Raw genomic sequence first — 20,220 nt, 5'->3', positions numbered from 1 at the left:
TCCATTGCCATTCCTAAAGCAGTGTTTCCTAAGACTCCTTGGTGTTTCTCAGACAGTTTTGGGCTATTGGACTTGCCTTGACTTAATCTTCTGCACAGATTTGTATGTTTGCACAGGGCCATGGAAGGAATATTTCCTGCTCTTTTCAAACCTTTATTCCCAGGGAAACTCTGCCACCACTTCAGAGAATACAAAACCGACCCCTAAAATCCAGCACCTTCCTTCCTGTCTCTGACTCCAGGTTCTTCGTGTGTGTCTGTGGCATGCCTGAGTCTAGCAGGGCTTAACCAAGGCCCTTGATTGTGCCTAACCTCCCCTCCTGCTCTCAGTTTGCTTGGGGTTCTCTGTGGATAAATGTGTTACTCGTGTTCCATAGACAGATCTTCCCCTCCTGGTGGTGTCGCTGGTGGATACATGGCCACTTGCTGCTCACCTACTGGGTTAGCCTAGGACCACTCCCTACCATGTCCTCCAGGGCCCAGCTAGGGCGGACAGCAGCAAGTGCCGGGAAAGCTCTGACTCCTCGTAAGAAAGCCGGCCAGCCCGACCACGGGTCTCCCCAGCTGAGCAAGACAGCAGCTTACAAAATACTCTCCTTTTGTTTTAAAGTGTCCAATCTCATATGAACTGAGCCTCAGTTCTTTATTTATAATAAACAACTGGTTTGCCTTAGTCTTCGGCGTCCCAACAGGATGCTTTTGACGTCACGTGAAGCTCTTTAACCTGTTCCTTCTCAGTCTGCATGCATCACACATATCAACCTGCTAATGACCTTGTGGCCAAAATTAGCAAAGAGCCATCCCCTTCTCTGAGCTACATGGGGATTCTCACATCATGTTCATTTAGAAATTCTAAATTCTAAACAGTGACTAAATGTTCCACAAAAGTTCAGAGTTCGTAGTTTTACTGTCGCTACACAGAGAGGCGATGCAAAGACAAGGATCATGAAGTTTCCAAAGGACCTAATGCCGAAGGGGAAATTTCCTCATCTGGGGAGATGACCAGTGATTGAGGAAAATAAGGAGAACCATGTATTTGAATAGAGATATGGATTAATTCTGAATACAAGCCATAGAGTGTTAGGAAAAATATGTATAAATGTTTCCGAGATCTGCTTTCCAAGATCTGTTAAGATATTTTGTGACTCATATACGATTAGTAGTAAGTAAATAGCCATGCCATGAATAGATCTTAATAAAATAAGATCGCTGGTGGGACACAGCGGGGATCCATCAAGAAGCTTACAAAAACAATAATAAACAAAGCACAGGGGAGACTCGTGTTCACATTCAGGATCCAAGAGTCTGACCCAGGGCTTCTCTTTACCCAGAACTCTACTGACATTGCAAGGCCTCTCCTAACATTCCAGGTGAGGTCGGTTAGCACAGATGTTCAGGTGAACAGTCACCACAAAGGACCTTCACACTGTGTCTTTCCTTTTGTCTGCAGGGGGTGCAGCTTTTATATTCCCAAATACTTCAGTATATCCCGAAGCTACGCAAAGAATTACAACTAGGCCAGGTACGCTAACACACCCCCGCGGGATTCCTTCATTGAGAGACTCCCAGATGTCCAGTTTAGACCCAGGACCGCAGCCCATGACCCAGGAGCATGACTTGGACCTGAAATGCAGTGCCTTGCAGTCAATCTTTTCCCTGTCCCTGTTGATGTGCAACCAAAATGCAGTTGGATTGCTGCATTCAGAGACCGCAGTAGAGGGGAGCAAGCCGTGGAGTCAGAAACAGATAAGGGCCTTACGTAGTAGCTTTGAATATTTGGGCCAGCGCCTAAGATAGGAGCCCCTTGTACCATCAAGTTAAGGGAAGGATTGATGTACGATCTGTCTGTCCCTTCTGAGGGGAGAGCAACTCCAAAATCAGTAGCGACTGATTCTTACCCCCCATTTCTCAGAGGGGAAGCATCCAGCATCTAATATTTACATCAGAGTCATACTTTATGTCTTTTCTGATGATTTAATTAGGTAATTAATTTACATATCATTCATGTAAAAATAAACATTTATCTAATGCCAGTCACAGAGTTAGCCTCTGGGAAAGGAAAGCTGAACCAGACTCTAAGCACTGTCTCTCTTCAGAATGCTCGCTTGCACATTCCACTAGGTTTGTGGGTGGTTGAGAGCCTTGTCCGGGTCTGGCAATGGGGAGTTGCAGTAAGCTGGTAGGAAGGTTTAGCACAAAGTTCTAGAAGATAATTCAGTGGTGTTACCTGGAGCCAGAGAGAGCCAAGACTTTATCAGATTAAGCACTAGAGCAGGCAACAGAGGTGCTGGAGTCTGGAGGCCTGGGAGTGGAAGGAGTCAGACCCGTGTGAACACAACCAGGAGGCCTTCAGGGAACTGGGCAGGGAGGAGAGGACAATGTGAACTAGGGATCTGTCACTCTTAAACACCACCCCCTCGTGGGGGCCATGACTACCCTGTGTGTTAGAATTCCTCATGCTGTCGTGAACACTGAGGGGATCCTAGTTCCAGAAAGCACAGTGGATTTCCCATACTCCTGCCTTGGTCCAGCATACATGTCTTCCTCCGCCCAGGCTGCCTCTCCATGACTCTTTGCACGTCCAGCCTGCATGAGTCTAGCTGACCTGGTCCCCAGGCTCGGAAGCTCTTTCTTTTGAGGGAGGAAGACAAACTAGGGCTGGGGACTGGCTGAATGGTGGTGACAGGGACACTTCCTGGAGCGCTTTCATACCCTTGACCACATCCTGTAGCTTCTCTGGCTTGAGAGAGAAAGCTTACTTCTTTGTTCCTAGAAACTACGTGAAAATGCCCAGCTAAAGTCCCCTGTCATGTTGGAGGTCAGTAAAGTAATGGAACAGACCCAGTGTCTGCAGTTAACTCAGATGGCCCCGAAGAGTACCACCAAGAGCTTTGAGAATGAAGGGCAGAGGCGTGCCCTTTCCCTGGCTCCGGGACTTTCTGACCTTGCTACCTACAAGTGCATCTTGTGGGACGGACACACAAGGGAGGGTGTGAATGGACGTGAATGATTCCGGGGCTCTTTCAAAAATGCTTCTACCCATAGCTAAAAATAAGTAAAAGCTCCCCACAGAACATTTGGCCTTTAAGATTAATTAGCCAATTTAAAAACTATGTTTGTTTAAAGTCACCTCAGGAATGCTGCTGGCTGGATTTCAAGGCCAGGGTTTGTGAGCCGCTGTGGTAAGCTGGTAGGCGAGACAGGACAAGGGGCCCTGTCGCAACTTCGCTTGTAGGGTGGTGGGGTGACTGTCTGGGTTCATTTTCTGAACCAATTAAAAAATCCAAAGGGGTGCAATAGGTGGCAGCAGGGGGGTTTCAAACAGAGCAGACGGAAGTGGCCTGTGAAGAAAAGCACACACCCAGCAAGCAGGGAGGACCTCTCCAGGGTGGGGCGGGGGCTTCTTGAGAGTCTGGTGGCAAAGACCCACGTTCCTGTCCTTTGTGTGTCCATACCCACTTCATTTCTCTAATTCAGTGTGAGGGACAGATGCTGGTAGGCACCTCAGAGCAAGCCAGGCTTCGGTAACTAGTCCATTTAGACTCTCTTCCACTTCACCTGTCCATTTAGACTCTCTTCCACCTTCTCTACACTAGAGCCGTTTCACCAGGGTCCCTGCAAGAAAAAATCAAAACAGATCACCAAAGCCAGAAAAACCACAGGACTTCTGTGTTTCACGAGATCAGATGAGATGGCATTCTCATCCTTTTTGCAGGATGCCTCCATCCACACCCTGTCCTCTGAATCCTGCTGCCAAATGCTTCCTCCCCACTTGATCGCCTTTCCCTCTGCCTCCAGTCACCTACTTCTGAGTTACCACCCCCAGTCTACCTACCCACCCTCCCTCCCTCCTTCCCTCCCTCCCTCCCTCCCTCCTTCTCCCTTCCCTCCCTCCTTCCCCCTTCCCTCCCTCCTTCCTTCCTCCCTGCTCCCTCCTTCCTCCCTGCTCCCTCCCTCCTTCCTCCCTCCCTCCCTCCCTCCTTCCTCCCTCCCTCCCTGCCTTCCTGCCTTCTTTCCTTCCTTCCCTCCCTCCTTCCCCCTTCCCTCCCTCCTTCCTTCCTCCCTCCCTCCCTCCTTCCTCCCTGCTCCCTCCTTCCTCCCTGCTCCCTCCTTCCTCCCTCCCTCCTTCCTCCCTCCCTCCTTCCCTCCTCCCTCCCTTCCATCTTTTTTTATGACCACACTTCTGCAAAGGTTTATTCATCTGAGAGCTGTGCACCCACAGGCCGTGCACGACCCGTGGGCTCCGTTCACCTCCCGCCTCTGTGCTGTAGCCATCTCTTCCATGCTTGTGGCTTTGCTCTCCACACTTCTACATTAAGACCACAGCTTCTTCCCCTCATCTTTGTTGAATGAGCACCTGGATTGGTCCCCTACCAGGATGCTGGCACATCTTGTGTGTTCTGTGATTTGGTGACCATTCTTTTGTTACAATCACCCAAAACCCTTCTCCCCAGCTCCTCTGTACAAACCATTTTCCTCCCCCGAGTCTGTTTCTTTTGAAGCCACAGACCCTTGAGGTCTCAGTTTAAAATGTCAAAGTCAGAGACAGGCGCCAGCCACAGAATCTCATTGGGCCGTGTGACCTTATGACATGCTACCTAGCCTGTCCTTTCATGAGCTGGTCATGGGAAATCTGGCCTATTACATGGAAGACATCAGGCAGGCTGTTCCTTTCCTCCTCCATCACCATGATAGCTCAATAGTATGATACACACCCAGGGTGTCACCAAAAGTAATTGGAGTGTGTAACTGCCACACACAGCTTTGTGTGGAGTGTGACTTTGAAGCTGGTACCTCTGGGGGGATTCCTCCATGAAGCTCTGAAATGAGTTGCTGCTGAGCATGACTGAGCTAGGTGAGCCCACAGCTGTACCCCTCAGTTGGGTGCTCTGTAAACCTTGGCCCTTAGCAGTTGGCTCATTGCATTCTTTGCTTGTCCCAAGTTCTTATACAGCCACAGAGACTTGTAAGCATAGTTAAAAGCACATGAGTATCATCCACAAACATGGTCTCTAGGTGTTGATACAGGGGTGAAGAAGAATTTAGGAAGATCTGGATGAAGAAGATAGTGCAGGTTAATTACCCGAAGGCTGAATCTAAAAATTCCTGTTTTCCAGAGCTTTGCAGATTGGTTCTAGGCAGTAACTCTCTCCGACTTACTGCCATGTTTTCCTCATTAGCTTCAAATGCGTGAGAGGAGACCCATCCATTCCTTCCCATCTCCTTCCTTCCTCCAGGGGATCACCAGAAACTTCTTACAGGCCCTGGTGTAGATTCTGCAGAATGAGGGAGAATGTTCTGGAGAGCCAAGTCCTGGTCCTTTAAAATGCAAAGTGACTCTGTGGAGGTCACAGGAGCTGACAAGCCCCCTCCAGTGATCTGAGCCAATGGAGAATGCAGCTTAGTAGAACTTACCCCTCACTGGGGAGGGAGGCAGGATGCTGGAATGATCCTCTGATGTCTTAGGAAGAATGTGGTAGAAAGGACCTCATTCAGAATTAGGAACTGATCTCAGCTCCCCCAAAACACACAAGCTGCTCTGCGTGGGGGTCTGCACAGCCAGACAAGCCTCCCCCACTTTGTATCTCCAATGTTGTTGTTTTCATATGGATCATGGCATATACCATGTTTTAATAGCCATCCAAAGCTGCCCATGAGATTGCTTTAATAAGGTTCAGGCTTGCCAATCATTTTCAACAGCTATAAGAGCAGAGTGAATGCCAGAAAGTGACTTCCTGTGCACAAATGTGTGAGCTAATTACTTTGAAAAGACAACTTGGGGGGGGGGGGGGGAATGGGCATTAGGCTGCTCACCAAATTTAAATGTAAAATAATATACATATATTATTATTTATGTATATTATTTATGTATATTTAGAAGCCTATGCTCTTCTATCAGGCTGGGCAGCAAAGGCTCATGGGTAGTGGTCTTCTAAGCAGTCAGGGGTAGACATATGTGATGCTGGCTCTGCCGCCATCCTGATCGTTCCTCATCCCCAGAAATTTCCAAGGTCAGCATTTCCCGAGGTCATCTGCCACAGGAGGGGGCTTAGAGTCACAGCGTGTGACCAGTGGCTGATAAGGAAATATTGGCAGAGACTCTCATGAAAGAAAACAAGACCCGCGTATCTACCAGGGCAGTGTGTTTGCGAACATGTTAATCACTTGTCCATGCAAACATCTCAAATACTTGGCTGAAAATTAAACTCAGCCTGGTGGTTGTTATTTCCAGGGGAGGGTGGGACATGGCTATTCATCTTTCAAAGGATTTTATGAATAAAGAGCTTCCAAATATTAGTTCTAGTGTGGTGGTTAGTGTTCTTTTTCCAGCCACACTTCACAACCAGTGCTTTTCTGGGTGTAGTTGAGAAACTTGGGGCTCTCGGGTACTTCACCTGCCTTCTTCTAGCTCAGCTCCCATGGGCCCCTTTAGAACCTTCCATACCAGACTGTTCAACAGTTGTGGTTAGATCTGCATAGTCTGGCTAGCATTCCTGAAGTCATTATCTTTGAGAATGGAGAATTTTAGAGGAACTCTTAGAGCGGAAATTCTCTGGAGCTGGCTTTTGCACACTTCAGCACGCGTGTGAGTGGTCTGGGACCTGAGCGGGCTTCTGGCTTTACTCTGTAAGTCCAGGGTTAGAGTCTGCGTTCCTAAGCCTCAAGTGTGTCTTTGGTTGATGACCCATGGAACACACTTCTGTGATACCACCATTTTTATTTGGTAAATCGGCCTTTGTTGGTGGATCTGTCTGCCTCTGAAGTAGGTGGGATATCCCACTTACTGACTTTCTTCCTAGAATGATTTCTGTCATAAAACTCTGGTTAACCAGCTTTTAAAAAATAAATATTACTACGTTTTATTTATTTTGAGGTGTGGGTGGGGGTGTACACATGCCACGTGGAAACCAGGGGACAGCTTAGCTGAGTTGACTCTCTCCTTCTACCCTGCAGATTCTGGGGGTCCATGCCAGGTAACAAGGCTTAGAAGGAAGCCCCTTTGCCTACTCGGCCATCTCACTGAATTTTGCCCCCACATCCTGCCTTTATTTTTTTCATTTTAGAAAGAAAACCTAAACAGGTTGTGACTATATTTTCAAAATGTTTCCAGAGATGTAAGACGGAATTTAGTTGTAAATTGATTGCAGTTACAGATTTCATTCCCACATGCCATCCCGACTCTAGAAAAACTGAAGGTCCCAGAATGCAAAAGTGCCCCGAGAGAATGAGCAATAGTGGGGTTTTAAAACGGAAAACCGTCTGACTCTCCGAAGCCCAGGAGGGTAGAATTTCACAGACCACACCAGTTGCGATGGGGGCAGCCAAACAGACTGATTGAATTAAGGCCTTTCTGTGTTGGGTTTCACGTCGTTCTCTTCGGGATGTGAACATAGGAAGGGGCACACACCCGGCAGCGTGGTGGGGGTCTTTGAAAGCTGATCCACCAGATTGCCAGTTTTGAGTAAGCGTAAATGATTTACTTAAAGAGAGACCCAAAATAATTGCGCCACTCCTTCCTCCAAGTGAGAATTCTCCGTGGCCATCCCCTGTTGTGTGGCAGCAGCAAGCCTGCCGGAGTACGTGGCCATGGCTTTCAGGTGCTCTAGAGTGGCACTTGACATTGAACCAAGACCCACCAACCAAGGGAGTTTTGTTTTAAAATTCATTTAAAGTTTTGCTTTTGTTCCAAGAGAGCATCTTACCCTGGAGCCCAGACTGGTCTTGAACTTACAGCAATCCTCCTGCCTCAGCCTTTCAAGTGCCAGGATTACAGACACAAGCCTTCACACATAGATCTAGTTTGTTTTGAGGTAGCAGGGCATGTAACCGAGGCTGGCCTCAAATAGTCTGTGCAACTGATGAGGACTCTGAGCTGATTTTCTTGCCTCTACTTCCCAGGTGCTGGACTCACAGGCCTGAACCACCACACCTAGATTGCAGTTTTGAGACAGTTGTGTAATCTAATTACATGTAGAAGTAGCTTCCCTGTATACATGGTTAATAAGAGGGAGGAAAATAATGATTGTGGGATATATTTCTGAAAGAAAACTGAAATGACCTAAAAGCTTGGTGTGACAAGAGCCTCAGTGACAGAACCTCCGCTGAGAACGCAGAAATGTAGTTACTAAATTTGCAAATGCAGTGGGTAATGGCCGTCCGTGGCACAAGTAACATTATGTATAAATAAAAATAATTGGTGCGTATTTATGTCATCATTGATCGATGTGTTGTAGGACAATCCTTTCAGTCCTGAATTTGTTTCATGCAATTCATTTTAGAGAGATACTAAATTCTCGTAGGAAGCAAGAAAGAGGGTCCTTTTGAAAAACAACTAAGCCGATTAAGACTGACAATACCAGTGGGTAAGATTGTCAAGGGGAAGTGGAGGGAGCCTAGGGAGCGGCTCACAGGAGGTTAAGAAAGCAGCTCTCATTCCCAAGTAGAGGGCAGACAGCAGGAGCGTGAATGTTGCTGGGTAGATTTGGGGTGATCCCAGGCAAGAACTGATGGATTCCTATCAGGTGTGGGCTCTGAGTTCTGAAGATGATGAAAGTATAAATTCTGACCAGTCTTGTGGTAAGTCTGCCTGTGAAAGAGGTCCTATGATCTCGATTTCTGATCATAGGAAGAGGCTTTAGGAGAGTGAGCAGGAGGGGCCTGGGAGCTGACTCAGCTGTCAGGTGCTTGCTTTGGGGGGCCTGAGTTTGATCCCAGTTTCCATGTAGAGATCTGCACCTGGTGACATGTGCCTTTGCAGCTAAATCAGTGAGCCCCAATGCCCCAATGACAAAAGCTGAAAAACAAACAAAAAAGCGATGTGAATGGCACTGGAGGACAATATCCAAGGTTGGCCTCTCTAGCCTCCACATGCATGTGCACCTGCCCATATATAATACATATATAACACACACACAAGCAAAGTCTAGAAGAATCTACCAATGATAGTTTTCAGCTAAATGAAAATGAGAGTTTTATTTAGATCAATAAAATATACATACAACTATATAAAATATGCAAAGTGCAATGTATAGGTAAAACCTACATTGATTTTTTTTATATTATGTCAGTATTTATTCTAAGAAACAAATCTGTTATTTAAAAAAAAAAAGGCTGTGTTTTTCTTTAGTCCATTTATCTCTTTTTTGCAGATTTACCTTATGAGCCTCCCAGGAGAACAGCCTGGACCGGCCATGGCCACCCTGCCCCCCAGTCCAAAGGTACAGGCTCAGCCCCCACTGCCTTGAGCTGTGTCACAGGGCAGGGGTGACTATGGCCAGGGTCAGTTATCATTTCAGTGGTTGATCTGTGATCTTTGCAACATGCAGAGGGGTCCTTCCGTTGGCGACAAAACTCTTTAAGCGCAGCTCTTTTTGTTTGAGAAGTGAATGGAACAGTGACTCTCACTGGGGACAAATGGGGTTTGTTTACACGCTGGCGAGCTAACTGCTGCTTCCTCTCACGGGACTCCGCGCGGCTCCACTTCTTCTCTGGCACTTTATTTTACACCATAGTTAATTTCATTCTCTTTTGTAAGCCAGCTCAAGTTTCTCTTCATTATGTTTAGAAGTAATGGCTACAGTAGATCGTTTAAATCATGAGAAACATTTTAGAATGTTTATATTTAATGTCATTAGAGGGGGCAGTTTCTTACCACAAATGCTTCTTGTTGTAGAATAAGATTACCATGCTGACAATTAATTGATTATAAAGTGAAAAACATCAAAGACATGCAGCCCAATCTGAGCTGTGGCTAATTGTCTTTTTTTGTCCTTGTTTTTTTTTTTTGTTTGTTTGTTTGTTTGTTTTTTCAGCTGCTCAGCCATCTCCTTCCACAGTGCCCAAAACTGAAGATCAGCGTCCTCAGTTAGGTGTGTTTCAGAAGCCATCTTGGGAGCCCTAAAAAAAGGTTACAGGCTTAGCTGGGGGTCTTTAAAGTGTGTCCTCTTTAAAATGAACTTCATAACTGTCACATATGTAAGATGAGGTCTCAGTTGGAAGGATTTTACTAAACCATCTCTAAGGCCTGTGAGGTGAACGTGAGCAAACTGTTCTCGTTGCTGGAGGCTGTGCCCTTGGGACCTGTGGGTTCCGTTGCTTTGACATCCCATGGTTGTATCACGGCATCTGTGTCTGTCGAGGTGGAAATGCAGTGGAATGCTGACCTTGAACAACCTGGCCCGTGTGGCCCCAGGCTCAGCACTGCCCCACTTAGATCCTGGCATAGTGAGGGCTATGGGTTGGTGGTGGGGATCTGGGACCCCAAGCTTTCCTACAACTGTGGTGCTCCCCTGAGGTCTGGTGTGAGACCTCACCTCATGTAGGAGGTAGAAGCAGGAAAATGGGGGGCAGGGAGCATCCTCACCTCTCCACACAGTTCTGTCAGCCGGAAGTTGCATCGTACCAGACCCCTGCCCCTTTCCCAGATCTGACTTGTTTTCTTCTCTCATAGATCCTTACCAGATTTTGGGACCCACCAGCAGCCGCCTTGCTAATCCAGGTGAGTTGCCACTTGTGATCTGCTCTACAGTTACTTTAGAATTGGGACAATTTCCGAAGGAGAACTTGTACTGGTGAGAAACTTCTCCAACTGAGAAACTTGGTTTTCACGTCTCATCTCACTGAACTATTTTATTTGCCTTTATTGAAAAAAAAAATGGATCAGTTATAAATTAAGGTTTTAGCTTCAGCAAGGAAATTTATAACCTAATTGAACTTATAATGTTTCTCTAGGGTTGTGGCAACAAAGTAACACAGTCTGTGTTGGCTCAATAACATCAGTGCATTGACATAACTCTGAAGGCTGGAAATCTGAGGCTGGTGGCTGGGAGCTTCTGAGTTATGAGGAAAGAATTCGCTCTGGGCCTTTCACCCTAGCTTGGATGGCATCATCTTCCTGTGTTTCATTTAATTGTCTTTCCTCTCTATGCTTCTCTGTCCATACCCCACCCCATGTGTGTGTGTGTGTGTGTGTGTGTGTGTGTGTGTGTGTGTGTGTGTGTGTGTCTGTGAGTATGTATGTGACTGTGTGTGTCTGTGTCTGTGTGCCCATGTGGGTGTGATTGTACATGTATATGGAAGCTAGAGGATAACCTTGAGGGTTAGGGTAACAATTCAGACAATATCACACCATCTATCTGTTTTTTAAGACGGGCGCTCTCACTGGCCTGGGATTCTGTAGGTAGGCTAGACCAGCTGTTCAGTGAGCCCCAAGAATCGATCTGTCTCTGTCTCATCATGTGCTGTAGCTTGGCTTTTAAAAATCTAGGTTCTGAAGATCAGACTCAGAGACATCTCCTCAGTCTGGGACATTTCTTTTTTTAAAAGATACCAGTCATTCTGGAATAAGGACCCCAGCATGCTGGAGTATGGGCCTCTTCAGTGTCCTTAGTCTGTTTGATAACCTCTGTAAAACCCTTGTCTCTAAAAAACAGGTCACTTTCAGAGCTACTGAAACTCGGATTTCAATATATGAATTTTAGGGGACATAATTCAACCTGTCACAAACCAGATCCAATAACCAGTATTTTTAAAAAGATAATCTTACAACCATCAGACTCCAATTATGGTCAACTGTGAGGATGTATTTCTGAACTCAGACGCAGGAGGAAAACGGACTCCTCATGATACCTGGCGGAGACCCATCACCTGTCCTCACATTTTGGTGCCAACGAGCTTGTTCTGTTTGTTTGTATTCAGATCAGAACCAGCTGTGCTGCCACGAACTCCAGGGTTCCATGGCATCTGCTTCATATTCTCAGCTGTAAATTCGGTGTCAAGATGTCACAGCCACACTGCAAATGCAGGCTGGGATTTCTGTTTCATGAACCTTAAGCCAAACAGGGGTTGGAAAACACAAAAATTCAGATGCCATCCTTGCACACATCCCCACAAGAGAGTCCATTCTCGGAGAACCTGAAATACCATCATGATTGAACGACGGAGTCTGCCATGAAATTTTGATTAATGCTGATTAATTCCGTACATATGTTCGAAGCATCTCTGCAAACAGAAGGGGCTGTTTTCTTCTTTGTTTTAGCCCAGGGCTAAACAGCATGGTGCCCAGCACCTTATGTGCTTACTGGTTCATCCCTGAGATGACAAGATACAGTTGGCTCCAGGGATCTGTCACCCAGTGGAGAGGTGGGCACAGGTAGACCCAGTGATCTCTAGCCCATGGAGTCACAGCCGTTGTCTATTCTGTGGCCAACCACGGAGTGGCCAGGGCTTCCAAGCAGTCCCTCCTTGTCCCCTTCAGCCTTGGAACTGTCTCATAGCTATTCTAACGACCATAGTAGCTGTGCGGCTGGGGAGACCATCCAGTGGGCAAGGTGCTTCCTGTGCAGTGGGGAATCCCCAGCACCACATAAAAAGTCAGATGTGTATGAATCCTGTGTTTCTAGTCCCCCTGTTGCAAGAGGGGAGGCTGAAACCAGAGAATCCCCAGGAGCTCACGGGGACAGCTTGGCATACACAGCTGTGAACCACAGATGCCTCAAACAAGGTGGAAGGCAAGACAGACACCCAGGGTTATTCTCCCACTTCCACACGTACATCTGGCTGTGTGCACCTGCACTCATTCACATGAATGCACATGTATACACACATGAAGGTTTTGCATGGCTGTGTTTGGAGGTGGTGATAACTAAGCTCCCACTCCACATGGTGGCTGCCTCACAGGGCGTGTTTATACCTGTGGTTCCCCTCCAGGCTTTCTATGGCCCACAGCATTGTTATCTCCATCCTGTAGAAGAGGAGCCAGAGGCCCTTTGAGGTCAAAGAGCTTCCCCTGGGTCACAACCAAACAGGAAGGAGGCTCAGTCTGGAACCGAGTGTCTCTAAAGGCTGATTTTTGTTTTCTTTCCCCCAACACTTCTGGAAGATGAGCTTGAGGGGAGGAGGGAAGCTTTGAAAACGTGAGCTGTGGGTAAGAAAGGAAACACTTTGATTTAGGTGTACAGCTGTCAAGGTTTGGAGAATGAGGATGAGGGAGAGAAAGCAGAGGGGGGGGGAGGAAGAAAGGGGAGGCAGACAAGGCATTAGAGCAAGAAGAGGAAGGAGGAGGAGGACAGTGGCAAGCTGCATTAGGCAAGACCATTCCATCCTCCTGCTCATGCCCATCATGTCCTTGTCCCCGTGCAAAGGGACTGCTCAGCTTGTTTAGAAAATGGAGCCAAAGGGAGTCATTTGTTCCTAAGCTAAGTGCCTGCTTTCAGGGTGCCCCCTTCTCCTCCTGTGAGCTGCATCCTGGGATGCTGTAGGCAAGGATGCCAAGTCAGAGCCAGGAGATGGAAGCACACCCTGGGCCTAGGAGCAACATCCTGAGGCATCACAGGTCCATGGTCCTGGTGTCCAGTGTCAAGGACCACATTTCCTATGCTGAGACCATTCCTGTAGGACCTGGGCGATGACAGAATCCAGCCTTTGATTGGTAGTCAAGAGACTCAATTAGTTTTCAAGGAAGGAGACTTCCTGTCATACACCCCCAGGCTCTGAGCCAGTTGATTCATGTGGCCCTTGACCCCAGAATGTCCCCATCTTTTGTTTAGTAAAATGCTTCTTGTTTGAGTATCTCTATTCTCTGATAAATTAATCCTCAGAAGTCGGTGACTTTTAGCTACTAGGAAAGCTGAGTCAGGAGAGTCACAAGTTCAAGGCCAGCCTGAACAATTTAGTGAGATACTGTCTCAAAATAAAATGTTAAAAGAAGGCTGAGGATATGTGTCTGGATGTGTAGCTCAAATGTAGAACACTTACCTATTATCTGGGAAGCCTCGGGTTCAATCCTCAACACTCCTTCTCCACCCAAATTTGATTTTAAAAATTAAAAACAATGCCTATGTACAGAGATAATTTTTTGAATTTCACACTTCTCATTAAACCTTCAAAACCAATATGGTGTCAGGAAAAGAAATGCAATAATTCAGCAGAAATAAAACACCAGCTAACACATTTATAGGAAATAACAAACCCCTTAATATGTTTTTCTTAAATGTAGATGATCTCAGTGCATCTAAAGGATGCTGATTAATGGACTGAATTAAGAAACAAGAACCAACTATTTTCTCTCTCCAAGAAACACACTTATCTAGTAAAGATACCTCAGGATGCTAGAGGAGCAGCCCATTCTTTCAACGGCTGAGTCCCCTCTCAAAGCCTTGTCATGCATATGAATGCACAAGGTGATGTCAGTGTGTGGACGTTCCAATATCTCCATTCCAAATATGCATTTGATGTGTGCTTAGAATACTATTTCTCCTGCTGAGAAAGGTGTGTCCTGGCATCCCCACCTCATGAATCAGTGATGAGCCACCAGCCCCTTTACATTCCATCAGAACTGCTGAGCACTGAGTACCTATGATGGAGTCCAAGTTCTTTTCCGTGGAGGAACTTTTCTTGAGGTCCGTCCTGGCATTCTGAAGTAGTGGGTATGAAGATACACTCAACGCCTTGTAAAGGGTCAGAGCCATCTCAGAAAAGTTTTGTCAGTTGTTAGAAGTAGGCATCTGTTACTTTCAGGCGAGTGCCCAACCATTTGTAGGCCCAAGGGAAGACAGCCTAGGAAGGACCAGGAGGCTGTGGAGGTGTGTGTGGATACTGGGCTAGAGAGTTCTGATCTATGTAGGACCAAGAAGTTGGACCTCTGCTGACGCTGGGCATGAAGGTCAGTCCGTCTGTGTGCACCTGTGTTGTCTTAGCTTTCCTGTAGGCTAAACATGATGTTGCCGGGATTAAACACACCGTCACACATGAGCATTTACAGTAGTGCCTAGCTCCCAGTGAACTTCAGGATGAAGTCAAACTCTGAGAATGGCCCCATTCCAAGCTTGGCCTGGGTGGTGGTCCTGAGTCGTCAACTGCTTTTGGCTGCCTCCAGCCCGACAGTGAGAAGGATGCTGGAATTACAGACGGGAGACTGTCCCTACCTGGTATTTACATGGGCTCTGGGCATCTGAATTGCAGTCCTCACATTTGTGTGGCAAGTGCTGAGCTCTCTCCCCAGCAACAATCTTGTTTTTCCTCATTGGTTTGGCCGGTGAGTGACCCAAGCCACATTTAGACTCCCTGAACCCTCATTACACTTCTTGTCAGAGTCCTACTCTATATTCTACTGCACCTCATCACATGATGACCATCACAGTAAGAGCAATAATAGCAATTTAATAAATTACTTTAGAATTTTTGGCTGACAGTAGGTCACTTAATTTACCCAGTGATGATTTCTCAGTACCCCGACCCCCATCGTATCCTTGAGAACTCTTGCTCAGTGAGAACATGTGTGGCCTAAGTGATTTAGGGATTGATGGACTGCTTCTGTTAATAGTGTTTACTTAAGCGTTTGTTGGTTTTTTACAGCTAGTTTCTTCTTCAGGTTTGGAGGCCAGTGGGAAGGCTTGGCAGGCTCGGTCAGTCCTGAGCCCTTTGTCTTTCTATCTAATAAGTGAAGTGAACAGCCTAGGGCGATGTGAGCTCATTTGTCCTCTGAGCTTTGAGCTTCCAGCCATGCATGTGGAGCTTGCATGTTTTCTGGTTCTTCAGAAGCGAGGGAGACAGACGATTTTCCCCTACTGCTTCCCTCCTACACATGCTCATAAGGGAAGTGGGTGAGGGACACATTCCCAAAGATGATGCCAGTGTTTGAACAGATACCAAGTGTTATTTGGTCTGTGTATTTGTATGAAATCTGTAGAGTGGCTCTCTCCCTATGGGAGGAAGCTGACACTAAATATTTATTTTCCAGCAACTGTCCATGTTTAGAGTGAGGCATATGTTAGACTGTTAAACCCAAAACTCACAGCTTCTCCTATTCCCAGGTCATCCATGGAATTCTTTTTTTCAAGTTTTAATCCTTTGGTTACAATATATATACTAAAACCATATGGTTCTCTCGTTCCATCTTTTATATTTTTCAATGCATATTAATGAGATGTTGGAGGCAACAGCCCTTGATTGAGAACAGTTTGTATGTGTAGCTCCAAAAACAGCACAGGCTTCCATTCCGACAAGCTACAAGCTGTTAATACATTTCAAATGTGTCGCTTGACTGAAAACAACCCTTTCCAGAATATAGTGAAAGGAGGCTGACCTTTCTCACGATACTGTTGCATCGCTGGGTGGATCCACAGACCCCCCATTTCCATGGAGCCTACATAGAGACAAGGATTAGACAGTGTGTAGAGGGGGGCTAGTGGGAAGGGTTCAGAGAAAGCGAATTCATCATTGAATTTTACATCCCATCAATTCCCTGAACGGATGATTGTCCAAGTTACTATAATCATTGATCACATCTATTCACATTACTTATCGTATCATAAAAGATAATATTTCTGGTAATGAGCCCAAGGCAGTGTGCTGCCCTGGAGTCTGGGAAGAAATATCTGCCTCCCACTCACTTTTAAAACTCAAATCTGTGCTAGTTAACTTTGTTTCTCTTAGTACTCGACATAACTTTCACTAAGCAGCTATGGAGCATGAACAGGAGACAGACCAGGACTGTCAGTCTGGCCTGGACTGTCTGGGCATAGCTATGCTCTTATCCAGCAAGGGTTGCCCTCTGGAGAAGTGGATAGCCAAGGGATAAAGCAGAATGGCCCAACCATGGAGGGAAGTGGGAGGGCAAACCTTGTTCAGGACATACTGGGTCCCTTTACACATCCAGAGATCCCCTGGCGCAGTGTAACATGGTGGCTAGAGTGATTTGCTTAGGTTGTTCTCTGAAAGTGCTGAGGGCCAGGGAGGGTTCAGTCAGCCAAGTGCCTGCACTGGAGACATGAGGAACTGAGTTTGATCTCCAGAACCTGTGTGAAAGAAAAAAAGGAAGAAAGATAGACAGAAGGAAAGAAAGAAAACCAAAAAACCAAAAACCTCAGTGTGGTTGTGAACATTGATAATCCTAGTGGTGTGGGTAAGTGGATCTTTGGGACTCATTGGCCAGGCAGCCAAGGCTAAGGGGTAAACTCCGAGCTAACAAGAAAGCCTGTCTTAAAACACTGAGACAACATCACCAAATGTCTTTTTCTTACCTCTACATATATATATATATATTTATATATGCACACATATCCACACCCACAAACACCCATACGTATAAGCGCGCGCACACACACACACACACACACACACACTCTGAGTTCTTTGAGCCAGCCTCTCTGCCCCGGGACTGGAAATGGGTGATCTGGTTTGAAACAGAGCCGGCTCTTTCTCAAAACTTCCTCATTTTGGGTGGGTTAATTCTGTGCTGGGGAAAGTTCTGGCAGAATTGGTCTGAGCACCAGCCAGATGTTACGTTAGAAATAACAGGGCTTACTTCCGTTCTCTGTTTGATTTTCCATGAACTTGTAGATGTTCATTTCCTAAACCTGGCTTTTGTTATTTCACTTGACCCAGCCAATATAAATGGTGTTGGGCTATTATTGCCATCGGTAGCCTTTTCTGCCTCACAAAAACGGGGGGAAAAAGTAGCACATTCATTCCTCCAAAACCGGTGTGACCTGGTTGCTCTTTGAAAGATGTCTGAAGTGAAAGGAACCTCCCTGAACTTTGCCCTGTGTGTGTTCTCCTTTTTGTGTGGAGAACTTGGGTCTATGAGGCCATCCTGAGAGTGATCAGGGACTGTCATTCAAGGACAAGTTTCTTAGAAGTGGAGACAGAAATGAGGACACTCCAGGAATAGTTCCTTCACGGTTCATTCTCGGGAGGAAGCAGCGTTGGGCAGTAGAAAAGCTGAAGCAGCTTCCAGCCTCCTTGAGCCTTCATGTGCCGTGTGGTCCCTAAGGAGCCAAGGGTCACAAGCAGCAAGCAGAATTAGGATGTCCTGTAGTTCCCCCTCATCAATGTGACCTGGAATATGTGGGTGTGGACCAGCTCCTGTCTAGCCAAGGTTTGCTCTCTGGAGAGGCGAGCAGCCAAGAGACAAAAGCACCATCAGCCCAGGAGCAGAGATCTGGGGTGGGGTTTGGGGACTGGTCCAGGAAGTCTGCACTGAGGAGTGACTGCTGTGCTTGGCTCTCACCGGCTTTGTGTCCCTCCTGTCATTAGGTAGTGGCCAGATCCAGCTGTGGCAGTTCCTGCTAGAACTCCTGTCTGACAGCTCGAACTCCAACTGCATCACCTGGGAAGGGACCAACGGGGAATTCAAGATGACAGACCCTGATGAGGTGGCGCGGCGCTGGGGGGAGCGGAAGAGCAAGCCCAATATGAACTATGATAAACTCAGCCGCGCCCTCCGCTACTACTACGACAAGAACATCATGACCAAAGTGCACGGGAAGCGCTATGCCTACAAGTTTGACTTCCACGGGATCGCGCAGGCCCTGCAGCCCCACCCTCCCGAGTCATCCCTGTACAAATACCCCTCTGACCTCCCGTACATGGGCTCCTATCACGCCCACCCCCAGAAGATGAACTTTGTGGCTCCGCACCCTCCAGCCCTCCCAGTCACATCGTCTAGTTTCTTCGCGGCCCCAAACCCATACTGGAATTCACCGACTGGGGGCATTTACCCGAACACTAGGCTCCCGGCCAGCCATATGCCGTCTCACCTGGGTACTTACTACTAGAGACCAGAGGGAGGCCTTTCCCAACAGTGTACAATCACCTAGCAGTCACCACAAACTCAGAGAACACACATCGGAAGTGCCTCATGAGGAATGGAAAAGGTTGACCAGAGCTGGGGAAGGAAGCCGGAAACCAAAGACTCACAGGGGAGGGTGGGCGTCACCCAAGTATTACTACAGAAATAGAGGAAGCTCAAAATATAATGTACATGGACGTATAACCTGTGGTCCCCCCTTGTCAAAGACATTGTATGTAGAAAAGCATGACATGGTAAGGACACACTGCCAAAGAAAGTGGCCTTAAGTAGTGTACAAAGTGTAGAGTATGGGACCTTGCTTGTACCAACCAGGATTCAGTGAAAGCACTAGAGATAACAGTCACACAGTCTTGGCCTAACATACCATTTAGAATGTCATTTGAAGGGAAACTACCTGTGTTTAGAAACAGAAACATATCAAAATGAGGTAAGACAAGAGAGATGGCAGCCCCTCCACAAACCACACTGTGGATTTTCTTGGCTGGCATTTGCTGTTTGGGATGAAGTCAGATTCTTTCCATTTGATAGAGAGATACCAGGTCTGTCAAACTGTGAAGATGACCCAAAGTCTCATCTCCTTTTCAGTATTATGGGAACTGTGAGCCACGTGGTGGGCAGGGCACGTGTCTGGTGTGTGAGTATGTGATTATAGAAAAAAGTGAGAGAGGTGGAAGTAGAGGAGGAGGGGTTGTGGGAAGGAGTGGAGGAGAAAGAGAAGAGGAGGGAGAAGAGGAGGATAAAGAGGAGGAGAGGAATAGAAGGCAATCATTCAAGCCATCAAAGCTGAATGTAGGACATCTTGGGACCAAAGAGCATGAATCGTGATGTTTGATGCTGTCGGTGTTGAAAGAAAGTTCACAGTTTTATGGAGGACTGGGAGCAGTAGTATTCAAAACCAAAAATACATCTCTGTGAAAAGAAAGTCGTAACTGGAATTGTCTAATATTCAAAAAAAGTTCAGGACCTCTGCATTTGGTGGAGGCTTTGTCCTTCATGGGAGCAGTCGAGAAGCGACCTGTGTGGCCGCTACAGTCAGAGAGACCAAGCAGGCATTGTGGGTAGGTGGGCTCCAGTTTTCCTTAATGAGTCGCGAACGCTGTGCGTTCGTCAGAACGAAGTCTACAAGTCAATGGGTTTTTTCTTTTTATATAATAATTATATAACTTATGCATTTATACACTACGAGTTGACCTCGGCCAGCCAAAGACACACCACACACAAAAAAGGAGACAATCAACGATATGATGTGGCCTTGAATTTTAACTCTGTAATGCTTAATGTTTACAATATGAAGTTACTAGTTCTTAGATGCAGAATGTATGTAATAAAATGAGCTTGGCCTCTCATGGCGATCCAGAATGGCAGGGGTCTCGGGTTGCACTTCTTTACTGATGAACGGTTGCCAGCAGAAATCTGAGCTGAAGCTTATGGATTTGTGTTATAGTCATTGTCCCAGAACTTAAGCAGATGGGAGTAATACAGATAGAGTGTTACACACACAAGCAGCATGGACCTCTTGTCTCCCAAGAGCCCACTCTTTCTCATCTTCATCCAATTCTACAGCAGAAAGAGCAAAGGTTTCACCCTGGAGCCTCCATGACTGTCCCTTCAGCCTCTTCGGATGAGATT

At 46.7% G+C, this 20,220-nt stretch overlaps 1 protein-coding gene across 7 annotated transcripts in view; it reads left to right on the top strand.

The window, feature by feature from the left end:
* The window catches only part of Erg (ETS transcription factor ERG), a 99,655-nt gene extending 79,700 nt beyond the window's left edge, over positions 1-19,955 (top strand). For 6 of the 7 annotated variants that reach the window (XM_052741289.1, XM_052741288.1, XM_052741287.1 and 3 more), the window contains exons 6-10: positions 1,450-1,521; positions 9,149-9,217; positions 9,812-9,868; positions 10,450-10,497; positions 18,036-19,955. In XM_052741289.1, coding sequence (XP_052597249.1) covers positions 1,450-1,521; positions 9,149-9,217; positions 9,812-9,868; positions 10,450-10,497; positions 18,036-18,556 — 767 coding nt within the window. In that variant the 3' untranslated portion in view covers positions 18,557-19,955. The remainder of the gene's footprint in view (positions 1-1,449; positions 1,522-9,148; positions 9,218-9,811; positions 9,869-10,449; positions 10,498-18,035) is intronic. The other variant, XM_052741291.1, reaches the window with a different exon arrangement.
* Positions 19,956-20,220: the final 265 nt, after the last annotated feature.

The sequence above is a fragment of the Peromyscus californicus genome, unplaced genomic scaffold (genome assembly GCF_007827085.1).
Source record: "Peromyscus californicus insignis strain IS unplaced genomic scaffold, ASM782708v3 Scaffold_16__1_contigs__length_79575227, whole genome shotgun sequence".
NCBI classification, from domain to species: Eukaryota; Metazoa; Chordata; class Mammalia; order Rodentia; family Cricetidae; genus Peromyscus; species Peromyscus californicus.
This window is presented reverse-complemented; position numbering and strand designations above follow the sequence as displayed.